The 12,677-nt window shown below is 44.5% G+C and overlaps 1 protein-coding gene across 4 annotated transcripts in view; it reads left to right on the top strand.

Moving 5' to 3' along the window:
- Positions 1 to 791: 791 nt before the first annotated feature.
- The window catches only part of ep300a (E1A binding protein p300 a), a 48,753-nt gene continuing 36,867 nt past the window's right edge, over positions 792 to 12,677 (top strand). For all 4 annotated transcript variants that reach the window (XM_064323809.1, XM_064323807.1, XM_064323808.1 and 1 more), the window contains exon 1: positions 792 to 3,131. In XM_064323809.1, the coding sequence (XP_064179879.1) occupies positions 3,038 to 3,131 (94 nt within the window). In that variant the 5' untranslated portion in view covers positions 792 to 3,037. The remainder of the gene's footprint in view (positions 3,132 to 12,677) is intronic.

The following is a 12,677-nucleotide window of genomic DNA, read 5'->3' as shown; positions in this document are numbered from 1 at the left end:
AAGGAGAATTTAGGAGATTTTTGGTTTTCTAAGCTGAGAGATTCAGCTGTCAGAGTTGGTGTATATACCACAATGTATTTATGCATCTAGCTTTAGTTTTCAATTACTTTCATTATCGTTGGAAAGTATAGGTTTTGTCTCCACAATAATGAAATAAGAAAGGCAGACTCTGCCTAAAATGAGTGAGCTTTAAAAATGTCCTTGAACTAATGGATGCTTTGAATCCCTACAATGAGGAAGAATAATGAACAAAGAGTAAAGGGATTTTTTAAAGCTCCCAGTAGATTATAAATGAAAAAGAAAACAAAAAATAAATTCACGTATAGCCTACAACATCCGTTAAGTGGACATTTCAGATGTCAGCAAAATAACTTAACATGTTGCATTAACAGTAAATGAGTAGGCTAGATTAGGGCCGATTTGAATATCCAAACATCTTTGGCTATTCAAATCTGTTGTTAGAGTCACTATCCCATTTAAGCATATAGCCACATTAATAATGATATTTTTATCCCTCTCATTATGATATTTATGAATCAATCAACTTTCGAGAATCTACCAAAGAATGCTAGTAGAATAAGGAAGAAATTATCTAATTATAATCAAATTACCTATTTTTGGCGTGACACTGCTCCCCGCTGACATCGTTCTGGTACTACGGTTCCGGAAAAGGACGAAATACCTTCCCGGGCATTCCCGAGCTCTACCCCTTTCGAACAGAGTACCTCCAAACCCAAACCCCCCACCTCCCCAGCAGAGGATAGAAACAACAAGCCACCATTTTGTTTGTGCAAAAAGACGGGAGACAGGAGAGAAATCGAAAGAGGGAGCGACTGTTACACCGAGCACAACGACATCGAAATCCGCCGCCGCTATACGACTGCCAGTGTCATCTCGGAGCAAAAAATAAGATAGTCCTATAAGAGACAAGAACAGAAAAGTTGCTGTTTGTGATCAAAGGAAAGGGTGCTCATTTTTACGAAGCCTAGAAGAGAGACAGAAGAGGGCAATAGCTACATTATAACGAAGGAACATCTGAGTGATACATTCCAATAACTCTAACTAATTGTCAGAGGATGAAAATACAAAAATGACAACTACCGGAAATGTGAAATAACCATTGATTAATGGTCTGGGAGAGGGACAAAATAACCAAAAGGGGAATATTAAAACGAATCAAGAAAATTAAAAGGATAAACGAAAAGAGTGTACTCCAGAGACTCAACGAAAGGATGAGGAAACAGAAATACATTTTATGGAGTTGTAACTGTATTTCTGGACCCGAAGCTCGCCGCTTCTAAATCACCCATAATATTGTAGCTAGCGACCCCCCTCGCTCATCAGATTTGAGCTAATCGACATCGCCGTTTTCTCTTGTGCTTCGTTTTCTCTCGCAAACTCATTGTTAGGCTATATATTTTGTTTTATGTGGTGTCAGTGGAAAATACAAGGGATTTACTGAAACATCTGCAATCATTCAGCTAGTTACCACGCACCTGTCACTTATGGGTTAGCTATTTTTCATTATACTTGGTAGGCTGTAGCAATAAGATAGCTACTTGATACAAGCAATAACACTAAGACTCACAAGACGAGACGTCCTTTACAAAAATAAAAGGCTAGATTGAGTATATCCTATAGGCTATATATTTTAATAAAAAGGTAGCAGACCGCCTTGTGCAGAAGCCAAGCGATGCATTCAGAAATTAGATATGGTTCCAGATTTGTGCAAGTATTTTGAATGTATTTTTCAGCGATCAACAGCACATGCAGAGGATGCCAAATCCAAATTCGATAATATACGAATCACAAATGTTTTTTTTTAAATGTACCAGACAGTTTAATTTAGTTGGACCATTAAATAAATCGTGTAAGTATGCGGTTATACGTCAGATATTGGCTGGATACCTTATAAGCATCAGTGACAAGTAATGTATTATCTTTTTACTCGAACCAGTCATCGACACTTGCACTAATATTGCACCCTGCCATTTTTTTATTCCACAAAACAATATATCACACATTTCCTTGTGGAAGCCCAATGAAATTAATGGTGACTACACATGTTTTCACCAACTATCAGCTGGATTGCACCTGATTAACATTTTATATTAAAGAGCAACAACACACAGAGAGTGGTTTATTTTGTGGTATTTCACGAATACATCACCAACAGCAGCCGACGACACTGGAAGACATGCGGCTAATCGTATAGTTATAGCCTAGGCTAAACTTTCTGGTCAGTTTTGAAATGACAAAAATGTGATTGGCTCATGTTTAAAGTTTTTCCCCCATGGGTCTCCACTCAGACATCCAGTGCATTCAGACAGTTCAGAAAACATATCACCCCAAAAAATTAATGTCATGTAAAAAGAAGTGACATTTCTTTAAATAAAAAACACTAGTTAACTCCATCGATGAGTCATTTGATGCGATCAGTTTTTTTCAAGCCAGTATTTGGTAATGGGATCAAACTGCAATTATTACAATGGAAAGCCTGTCCAACTTGAAGTTGTGCTCCTTCTGGAGTTCGTCTTGAACGGCGATTTCCCAAAAGCAGTTTCGGGGGTGCATTTCTGAGTTGCAATTACAGCACTAGCCTCGCCCTGCGATTCCCCCAACCTTGCTCCCAACCTTAGATTTCACCGCCGAGGATGGCGGAAAGGACGGATACAGTCATGGAGGACATGTCTTGGGACAGTTTCTCCGTCTCCGAAGAGGCTACATAAGTTAGTCAAAGGCCTGTACGGTTCTCTCCTCTCGCTGACTCCCCCTCCCTCCTCCTCCGCTCGCAGAAATCTATAAAGAACAAAAAATCCGACAGGGGAGGGGGGTTGATACGCCGAAGCTGAAAACGAGAGGCGAACCCAGGAAAGGAGAGTGTTTTGTGTACGAGACTTTCCCCCCCTTCGTGCCAAAAAGGAGGGGGAAAAGTCAACCATTCAAAGGGAAGAAAAAACAGAAAATCCCGTCAGGATTCAAAGGGAAGAAGCCTGTCTTTCGCGGATATACAGCTATATTTTTAATTCGTAAAAATATGGCCGAGAACGTTCTGGACGTTGGCCCGCCTTCAGCCAAGAGGCCTAAACTCTCCTCTCCGGCACTTTCTGTCTCCGCTAGTGATGGAAACGGTAAATATATGCATTTTAAGTAACTTATTTGAGCTTCTGTGTCCATTTTTGTGTTTTAAAGTCCAATGTTTCCATGTATGCTCGTCTTTGAAGACGGAAGACTCGTGCGGGTAATTGCCTTTATCGTTAGCCGTAGCCAGCTTGCTTCTGGGACTTCACAGAGACTAGCTAGCTAGCTAGCTAGCCTGCTTGTAGCTAGCCAAGTTACCTGAACGCAGACTCCGGGGGATTTTTTTTTTCGTTTTTGGTTTCGTTTGTTGGATGGATATATTATTTAAAAATGTACAATTAAACGTGAATTTATTTAAGAAACATCAAGACGACAATACACTTACTTTAAATGTAGAGGTGATTTCATGTTTCAGATGAGGCTGACAAAGGCAATAATTTCAGTAAAGATAACGCTGGCTAGTTAGCTCGCTGCTCGGTAACATGTAAGGTGCCTAGCTAACCATCTAATAACGGTAACTTATCTGTATTAATGAAAGGCCTTTCATTTGACGTTAACTGCTAGAAATGTTCGAATACTTTTGAAGAGCATACAATAATGTTTTACTTGCTTGCTAGTTGGCTAAGTATATTGTTGAATGTTAAAGATGGCGAGAACTTGTACCCTAATAAAACTTAGGGAAATGCAGCACATACATGTATCGTTTAGTTTGTTACATATCTTACTGGTATTTTTGATCGCTACAAACTTGCATTTTTGTTATTGTTTTATTTAAAGCGGAGACGACAAAAAAATAAACATTTGTTTGGTGGCTTGTGGGCCAGCGTTAGCCACAGTTAGTTAGCTAGCTAGTTAGCTCGAAAGCAATATTCAGCTGTAACAGGCCCATGTTGGCTAGCGAGCTATGTTCAGCATTGCCATTGTTAGTTTTTCTGTTGGCCTCAGCTAAGGCTCGCTAGACTGCGGCACATTATAAAATTAAAATATGCTTGTTAACGTTCAGTTGCTACTTGGCTGACTGGTTGACTTGATCAGTTGTTTAGACGCAGAAACCTAAAATGTCACTGCGTCGTGATCATGGATTTCAAGTTTGATTATTGTTTTCAGGCTGTTCGACACAGCGTATGAAGTTAGCAAATGAGTTGGTTAGCTTGCTCGCTAAGTGTTTCGGACATTTTTTCATTGTATCCCGTTGCCATTGTTCCCACTCATTGGATTGTAGCAGTAGTATTCACGTCACAAAGTGTTTCATATTTTGATCGCCGAATTAAATGCACAATTTTATCCTTCACAGAGCCTTAAAAAGTAATTTGACTAACTTTGTTCATGAGCTCTTTGCTAAATTCTTTTAAAGTCCGAATACAGACTTCCATGCTTAATCAATTAAGGGAAATGTTGTGATTTATGTTTTGTGAGTCTGCAGTTGTATATGGCTTGCTAACGTGTTATCATTTATGTTTTGAGTTTCCAACTGTTCTTCCTCATATTTTATTAAATACACTAGCCATTGCGTGTGACCATCTTCCCTCTTTAATAGTGGTTGTGCAATGAAACGTAAGCAAAAACTACGAAAGCCTTCCTCTGTTATAGGGACTATATTAAACGTTAAACTGTTCATCTTATCGAGTATATTGGCTATGAAAAAGCCCCAATATCCCCCACATTATGTTGCTTATTTTCTAGTGCCATGTTCATGTCGCGATCGCAATTTCCCCAGTCCGTTAATGTTGAATTCCTAAAATGTTGGGGCACAGACAAGATTCAGTGGTCATTGTGAAGAATTTGATATTTGTTACTTTATTGGTTTGATGGCCGAATTGCGTACTTTGTGTAGTCTCTGCTATGTAGTTAGATCAGAAGCAAAAAATGCGTCACACTTTTAGTTCTACAGAACGTTAAGTATGATAAGCTGAGTATAGAGAACTTGTTGCTGATCAGGCAGCTGAAATGCATAGACACTCAGGGTCTTTGAACAGCTTGCTATGTAGCATGTATGCATTTTGAAGAGAATGCCTGAACTTGGCTCTTTGCAGATTTAGCTAAACAAAAGTATGGTGTAAACAATGCAGTTTTGAGATTATGGCATTGTTTGCTAAATTATATTGTGACAACTTTTTTAGATTAATGTTAACCCTTTGCTTGACTACACTGAAATCCACATGTTGAATCCTGTCAGTAGTGCCTTGTTCAACAGCTGCTTCATATAGTCTTGCAGTCAAATTCAGAGTACGACAAAATCACTTGTTGCCTCTTTACAAAGTTTCTGGGAGTTTTTCTTGCCCCTTTTAATTGCAGTATTTTCCAACAAACATTTTCTATCAAATGTAACAAATTTGTGTCATTTTGTTGAGTATTCATTGCTTATCTCATTTAGACTGATACATTTTTTTAAATCAGGGTCTGCCAGGGTGTATTTCCAAATATTCTGCAAAGTGACTGCCCTTGAGGGGCAGCTGCTTGTCTGTCTGGTACAGGTGCAATAGTTTGCTAAACTCACGGTTTGGTTCACAATTTTGGTGTCATGATTTTGGTTTTTCTGTATGCAAATTAGAGAAAAAATACCATTGCCAATGCAAATCTTGATTAAATTTAGAAATTTCTTCAGTTTAGTTTACTTTCAAAAGGAGTGTCACTTTCTTAATGTAAAATAATGTTCACATTATAGGCTAAGGCCATGAACATTTAAAGCACATTAAAGTCAGCCTGGACCAGACTATGTAAACAAGGCAGAGTAGGTTCATTAATTTGAATCTGATTAAAGATGGCCCACTCTTAAATGAAACATTTTTCTAATTGTAATTTAAATGCAGTATTTTACTGTCAAAATGAAAAGAATATGGTTGCAACTTTTCTCTCAAAGAGTGAAGCAGCATTTTGTTAAATGTGTTTCTTGTGGTTTTACCAGAGACACTGGGGTGATGTTGGGGTAAATGGGCTGTCGTGTTTCACATGTTTCCATCGGCTTGCAATGCACTTGCAGTCTAATAATTAGTGGGCTTGCTTTGGCAAGCCCACTCTTGCTATCTTTCATATATTTTTTTTAATTATCTGCACTTTCTGCCCAATGTTTCTAGCTCTAACTAGTCCGACAGTTTTTGTACTACATTCAAACTTTTTACACCAAAATGACTGACCCTAACATGTTAGCGTTTCGCCCACTTTAGTTAACCTAGTTAGCACGTATGGATACTATCCTGCACGCATGAGTAGGAGCTAATGACACACAGCTACAACCACCGATACAGATGTATGGACACACGAAGGACAACAAATAACCTTACAGAGGTGAGGACATGCCATAGCTAGCTAACTATATAGTTAGCCAAGTTCTACTCATGACACTTAGGATATGACTAATCCCTGGAACATAATCGCTACTTGCTGATCCCCGGCTGTATATGTAACACTACGGTGCGCCCTGGGTCTGGACGGTTTCGTGCTTCTTCTTTCGTGCCCCCCCCACTACCTTTATTAGCACTAAATCCATATTTCTAAGTAGCGGATTTAAACCGTGTCGGCAGATCCTTTAGCTGTTAAACTGTTTTTTTTTTTTCTCCCCTCATGCACTTGCCATTTCGCAAACTGGCTGAAGTTTCAGCCATTAGCTGCACTAGCCACAACTGCACCTGTGCAAATGGTTCTGCTGGTTTTGGATTTAAATGGAAGTGGTGTGAGTTTGTGATCTTTGTATTTCTTATTTTCGGTGTTGTTTGCCAGCAAGTAGAAATGGGGAACATAACTGCTACGTGACAAATTTAAAAAAGCACACAGTTGTTGTCAAAGTGCCTATTTTGAAAATATAGCTGGATATGAAAGGGGACTTTTGAAGCTACTGAACCGCGGGTGGTAAACCGAATGGGAGCCTTTGCATCCCTACTGTCTGGTAATGGAGCGAAGCTGTGGCAGTCCGTGTTGCTGTCTGTGAAGCGTAGCGGACACTGTTCTTTGGAATCAGAATACATGCAAGTAGCAAAGGTTGAGTAAAAGCTTATGGGGGAAAGATGATGTTCATATTTCAGAAGAAGAACAGTGAGTGCCGGTTCTACAGTTTTCATACTGGAGTGTGATGAAAGTAATAGCCTGATACCAAAAAAAGAAATCGGGCACTGGAACGATGTGCGTTCACAGATTTGTTGTGCTAATGTCCTGGATTCTTGCCTTTCCAGTGACTAGGGTTGTGGTGGTTTATGCAGCACAACTCATTTTTGTGAACGTGTGTTACAAGGCGTCCTTTAGGAGCTTGGTGCATTTGTTCTCGTAAAAGGTTTACAACGGTACAAGAAGCTTGCGGTCTCATCAGTTGCTGCTTTTATAGACTGCTTACAATTTTTGTATGCAGATATGAAGAAAATTGACTGACTAGTTGAAATCCTGGGCCATAGCCAGATTTACAGATAAATACATTTTCTGTTGTAGGAACCAGATTTTTACTCCATATACAAATTTCCGAGAACAGAAAACATTGAGAGCTCGGTACAGAATGTCAGCGTCATCTTCCACACCTCAGACATTTTTGGATGGTTCACATTTCTTGACAGTATATTTTTCACTTTTGGTTTCAAGTCATTGTTAACCAGGACTGTTGCTAGGAGAAGGATGTTAAGGCTGTCCCTGAAAAAGACTGATTTGTTTGACTCTGAATAGATTGCACTCGGTGAATGTTTTCATTTGGCATCTAGTGGTAATTTGCCCCAAGAAGCTCAATCAGGCAAAACTCTGTCAGAGGTCTGTTGAGCTTGGTTTGGGCTGGATGGAATAAAAGCAGTTCACCCCTGCTGCGTTTCCATATTTTAAATTCCACATCTGCAGAAGTGCATTTTGCAAGTTGCCGGTTGGATGCTTTACTTTGAAGGCATGTGACCTTCAGCTTTAGCCCAAGTTTTTTTGTTTTTTCTGCCGGAATTAGTCTCCTGGTTTGTTCTGCTACATCATCGATTAACTGTGCGTCCTCCCATTTCCACACCCTGGTCAGTGTCGCCAGCGAATTGAGTGATCACATGACCCAACGGCCAATGACGACGGGTGGAAAGAGTCTGTGGCCTTTGCGGCGCTCAGATCAGTTGGTCTGTTCCTGGAGTTCTCTGTTGAGTTTGAGGAAATGCCAAACCAAACCTGAGGGTAATGCTGCCCACTGGAGCACTGCTGATTGGCTGGCCATGGCCAACATCAGGAATATGATTGGATGCTCCTGTGAAGCGCTGGCGTGTGCTGTTCATGCTGCTATGTATCGGCTTGACCTCGTTTGCACCGCTTTTCGTGTGGCCTCATGTGGCTCTTCCCTGGTGCTGGTGGAGCAGGGAGCACACAGAGTGGTGTGTCTCTGAACGCTTGCTGCTGTAGAACGTCTGAAAGGCCTGTGAACTGGCTTTCGTCGGAGCGTGATGGCGGATGGCTCTTGCCTGTACACTGGGCTGTCCCCACGAGGTTCACTGTAGTTCAGCACCGGCACTCTGTGGAGAAGTCTAGGGCAGGTGAACTCTTCTCTTTTATAAAAAGGCAGAGCCTCTCTGTGTTTCCTGACTGACTGTAAAAGCTGTGCAGTGAGTTATGAGTGCTTAGGTTATGTGTGTATGCGATTGGCAGAAAGGACCCAAGCTGTGATGTCACAAACCTTAATTATTTGCTGTAATTGGGGTGCTGTGGCCAGGCCTACAGAGGGCAGTGGCATTAACACTGTGCCACAGAGAGCAATGGCATTAACACTGTGCCACAGAGAGCAGTGGCATTAACACTGTGCCACAGAGAGCAGTGGCATTAACACTGTGCCACAGAGAGCAGTGGCATTAACACTGTGCCACAGAGAGCAGTGGCATTAACACTGCCACAGAGAGCAGTGGCATTAACACTGGCCACAGGGCAGTGGCTTTACGCTGTGCCACAGAGGCAGTGGCATTAACGCTGTGCCACAGAGGCAGTGGCATTAACGCTGTGCCACAGAGCGCAGTGGCATTAACGCTGTGCCACAGAGGGCAGTGGCATTAACGCTGTGCCACAGAAGGCAGTGGCATTAACGCTGTGCCACAGAGGGCAGTGGCATTAACGCTGTGCCACAGAGGCAGGGATACACTGTGCACAGAGCGTGCATTAACACTGTGCCACAGAGAGCAGTGGCATTAACTCTGTGCCACAGAGGGCAGTGGCATTAACACTGTGCCACAGAGGGCAGTGGCATTAACGCTGTGCCACAGAGAGCAGTGGCATTAACACTGTGCCGGTGTGCCTTGTGTAGAAGGGCAGTTTTCTCGTAGTAGTCTTTCAGTGTTTAGCTGTTCAGGCCGTCCTGGCCTCACAGGTGTGTGGTGCCCTGTGAAAGCGCGGTTTGCCCTTTGGAGAGGGATCGCGCGCCCCGCTCCCCGGGGGCGCTGGGTTTGGGGGAGGTGAGGCGAGGTGAGGCTCTACCCTAAAGCAGCGGGGTCATGGAGAATCCCGTCCGCCCCTCTGTGAGGCGGTGCTGTGTCCTGCCAGTCATCCAGAGCACCCCCAGCCCTGCTCTGCTCAGCGGGGTGAGAGTGTAGCCGCTGTGTCCTCAGTCACAGGCTCTCCATTAACCTCACCCTCTCAGGTCTGTGTTAACGCACTGCTGCTGCCCATTCACCTGTGTGTGTGTGTGTGTGTGTGTGTGTGTGTGTGTGTGTGTGTGTGTGTGTGTGTGGTGTGTGTTCAGTGTGTGTGTGTGTGCATGTGTGTGTGTTTGTGTTCGTGCGTGTGTGTGTGTCTGTGTGTGTGTGTCTGTGTGTGCGCGCGCGCTCTCGTGTGTACCTCCGTGCATGTTTGTATGCCTGTGTGTGTGTGCACGTGTGTGTGTTTGTGTTCGTGCGTGTGTGTGTGTGTGTGCGTGTGTGTGTGTGTGTGTGTGTGTACGCAACGCATGTGCTCGGTTGACCCGTGTTTGGATGTCTGACAGCCTGGGTTATACGCTGTTCTGATTAGCATTGATCAGGTTGCACCGTCATGATCGAGTTCTCTCTCATTCTCAGACTGGCTCTGTATTTGTTCATTTGTGGCTGTCGGCGTTGGGACAGTTTCTGATTTCTTCAGCCAGGAAGGATCAGAAGAACATCTAATCCCCCAAACTGCCTTAAATCTGGAAGGCACTCAGTAGTGAGCAGGACGGTCAAAGGTCTAAAGGTGTGAGGCACTTTGCAGGTGCGATATTGCCAACAGGACACAGTACATTCAGGCAGATTAGCCCTGTGACCATCACTGGCCAGGCCAGCAAGCTTCAGGCCCCTTGTGGAAGCGTGGTGTAGATTCCTCAGGGATGAACTCCCTCACACACGTCCTCAGGCAGCTGTACGCTACTCTAGCCAGGTCTGCTTCAGCATGGGGCACCAGAGCCTAGGGTGGTGATCATCGTTCAGTCCTCCCGGGCCGCAGGGGCCGCTGCTTTTTGCTTTTGCTTTAATATCAGCGACCGATTCAGACCCCAGAAACCAGGTGAGGTGAGTTAAGGGTGTAATCGTCTGCTTTACTTCATCAATTAAGTGCTGAGTAACAACAAAAAGCAGCAGACCCTGCGGCCCGCCGGGACCAGGGAACGGGGTCACTGGACTGTGAACACACCCGTTTGGTGCAGAATAACAAGTGTAACAGCAGCATGGATCACCAGGACGTGGACAATTCTACAGAAGCTCGGAAAATTTACCTTGTGCGCTGTTGTATTTAGCGATTTAGTGCTGGTGGTTCTGCGTGCCTGCAGAAGGGCCGTATCGCTGTATGGGGGCCGTCCGTGCTGTGTCGCGCTGGTGGACCGGCTCAGAAGTTGGGGGGGGGGGGCGATCGGACGGCCCGCCCGCTGTCGAGCAGGAACGGAAGATCCGGACGCCGCCTTGCCCCACCCCGCCCCGCGTCCTCGCCCCAGGCCGGCCCCCGGCTTTTTTCCGGCCTGCGCCGGCACGCTCGGTCGTCCGATTCGCCTCGCGCTCCGCTCGCTCTGAGCACCGCTGGTGGATTTGAAGAAGTCCCCCCCCCCCCCCCATTTCGGCATGGCGTTGCGCGCGATCATCGCTGGCAGGAAATGGAGGACAGAGGGTGTTGTTTTTCTCCTTCATTGAGAAAATGGTGCCCCTTTGTGCCTAACCTCCTTCATCTTCATAATGGCTTTGAACATCAGCGTGTCCTCAGGGGGCTCTGGCATTATACACGGTCCACCCCCCCCCCCTCCCCCCCCCCCGCTCAAGAAATTAATCTCCCTTTTTTTCTGTGTTTTAGTGCAGGTTGGTGTGAAAACCATTTGTTGCATTTTAATGCCTCGCGGTGTAATCTCCAGCACTTCAGCTCCTGAGCGTTCAGTAATGTGGATCCACGCCGCTCCTCCTGCTGACCGTAAAGCTGCTCGCTGCATAAACAGACATCACAGGCCGAAGCCCGGACTTTGGCGCTGACTGACCGGATTTTTAAAAATTATATTTTTCTCTTCCCCCCCCGTTGGATTAGGGTGGGTCCAAAGCCCCTTTCACAACCTGCAACATTGTCGGATTCAGTTGTCCAGGTTAGGCAGCGGTGTTCCCTGTGCACACACCGGTCTCCTTCACGGGAAAGGTCCATGTCGAGTCTGCTCACACATGACATGACTGCTCCAGCTATACTGAGCAAGGCAGGATGTCTGCCCTGTGAAGCAATGCAGGACAGATCATTAACGCTGCGTTAGTTTGTCTAGAAAGCAGCCAGATCATGTTCTGAAATAATAGTTTTGGCCAACAAGTGAATCCTACCAGCAAAACACAGCTGAAGAGTGGATAGTTTTATGATGATTTATGGTAACCTCTTTAGCTGGCATAGCTCAGTTATATGATCCAAAATGGCTAAGGGTAGATAAACAAAGGAAGCATGATTTATAAAAAAAAAAAAAGTTACAGAAATAATTATTTTAGCCAAGTTAAATAGCTCTGCCGTATCTGCCTCTGATAATGGGGTCTGCTTCATTGCGTTAAAAAAGCAACTCAAAACTGGCAGAGCCTGACACAGATGTTTACGAGGGCGAAGTATTGCACAGCACCCGAGCAACGTGTGAGGCAATGATGACAATTTTGTAACCGTGTTCTTAAAGGAGACAAAGCTGCGTCACGCAGGGGGCAGTGGCACCGTTTGTTCCATTCCTAAAATAAACGTCCGCGTTTCCCATCGAAAAATGACACGGTGCGGCTCCAACATCGTCCGCGTGCAGCGTCGCGTATCTGTGCGAGAATTGTTGAGAGGGCGGATTCAGTAATGGTTGTATTTGTTAAGGAAATTGTGCCAAAAACAAAGGTCTTCTTGGAAGGACGTTGTAACCTTTTGTGTCCTTCACGTTGCTGCTTCTGCTCACACTGGAGTCGCAGCATAAGATTTCCGTAAATCTTACACGGTCCTGACCTGGCAAATTGGCGGGAACGTCTTACACGGAAAACCGACACCTGCTCCTGTTCACGCGTGACGCCGACACGAAAAGTTGCGGGAACATTTACGGGTGAAGATGCGCGCGTGAAAGGGGATTCGGTTTGCCGTGGCTCATGGGGATAATTCCTGCATTAGTTGGTCCCAGTTGTGTGCCAGTTACCCACAGGGTGCCAGTTGTCATGAGTGAGGTGCCCCTCTAGATTTGGCGCTAGCTGTCC

The sequence above is a fragment of the Anguilla rostrata genome, chromosome 2 (assembly GCF_018555375.3).
Source record: "Anguilla rostrata isolate EN2019 chromosome 2, ASM1855537v3, whole genome shotgun sequence".
Lineage (NCBI taxonomy): Eukaryota > Metazoa > Chordata > Actinopteri > Anguilliformes > Anguillidae > Anguilla > Anguilla rostrata.
Note: the sequence above shows the minus strand (reverse complement) of the source record. Positions and strands in the feature narration are given on the sequence as shown.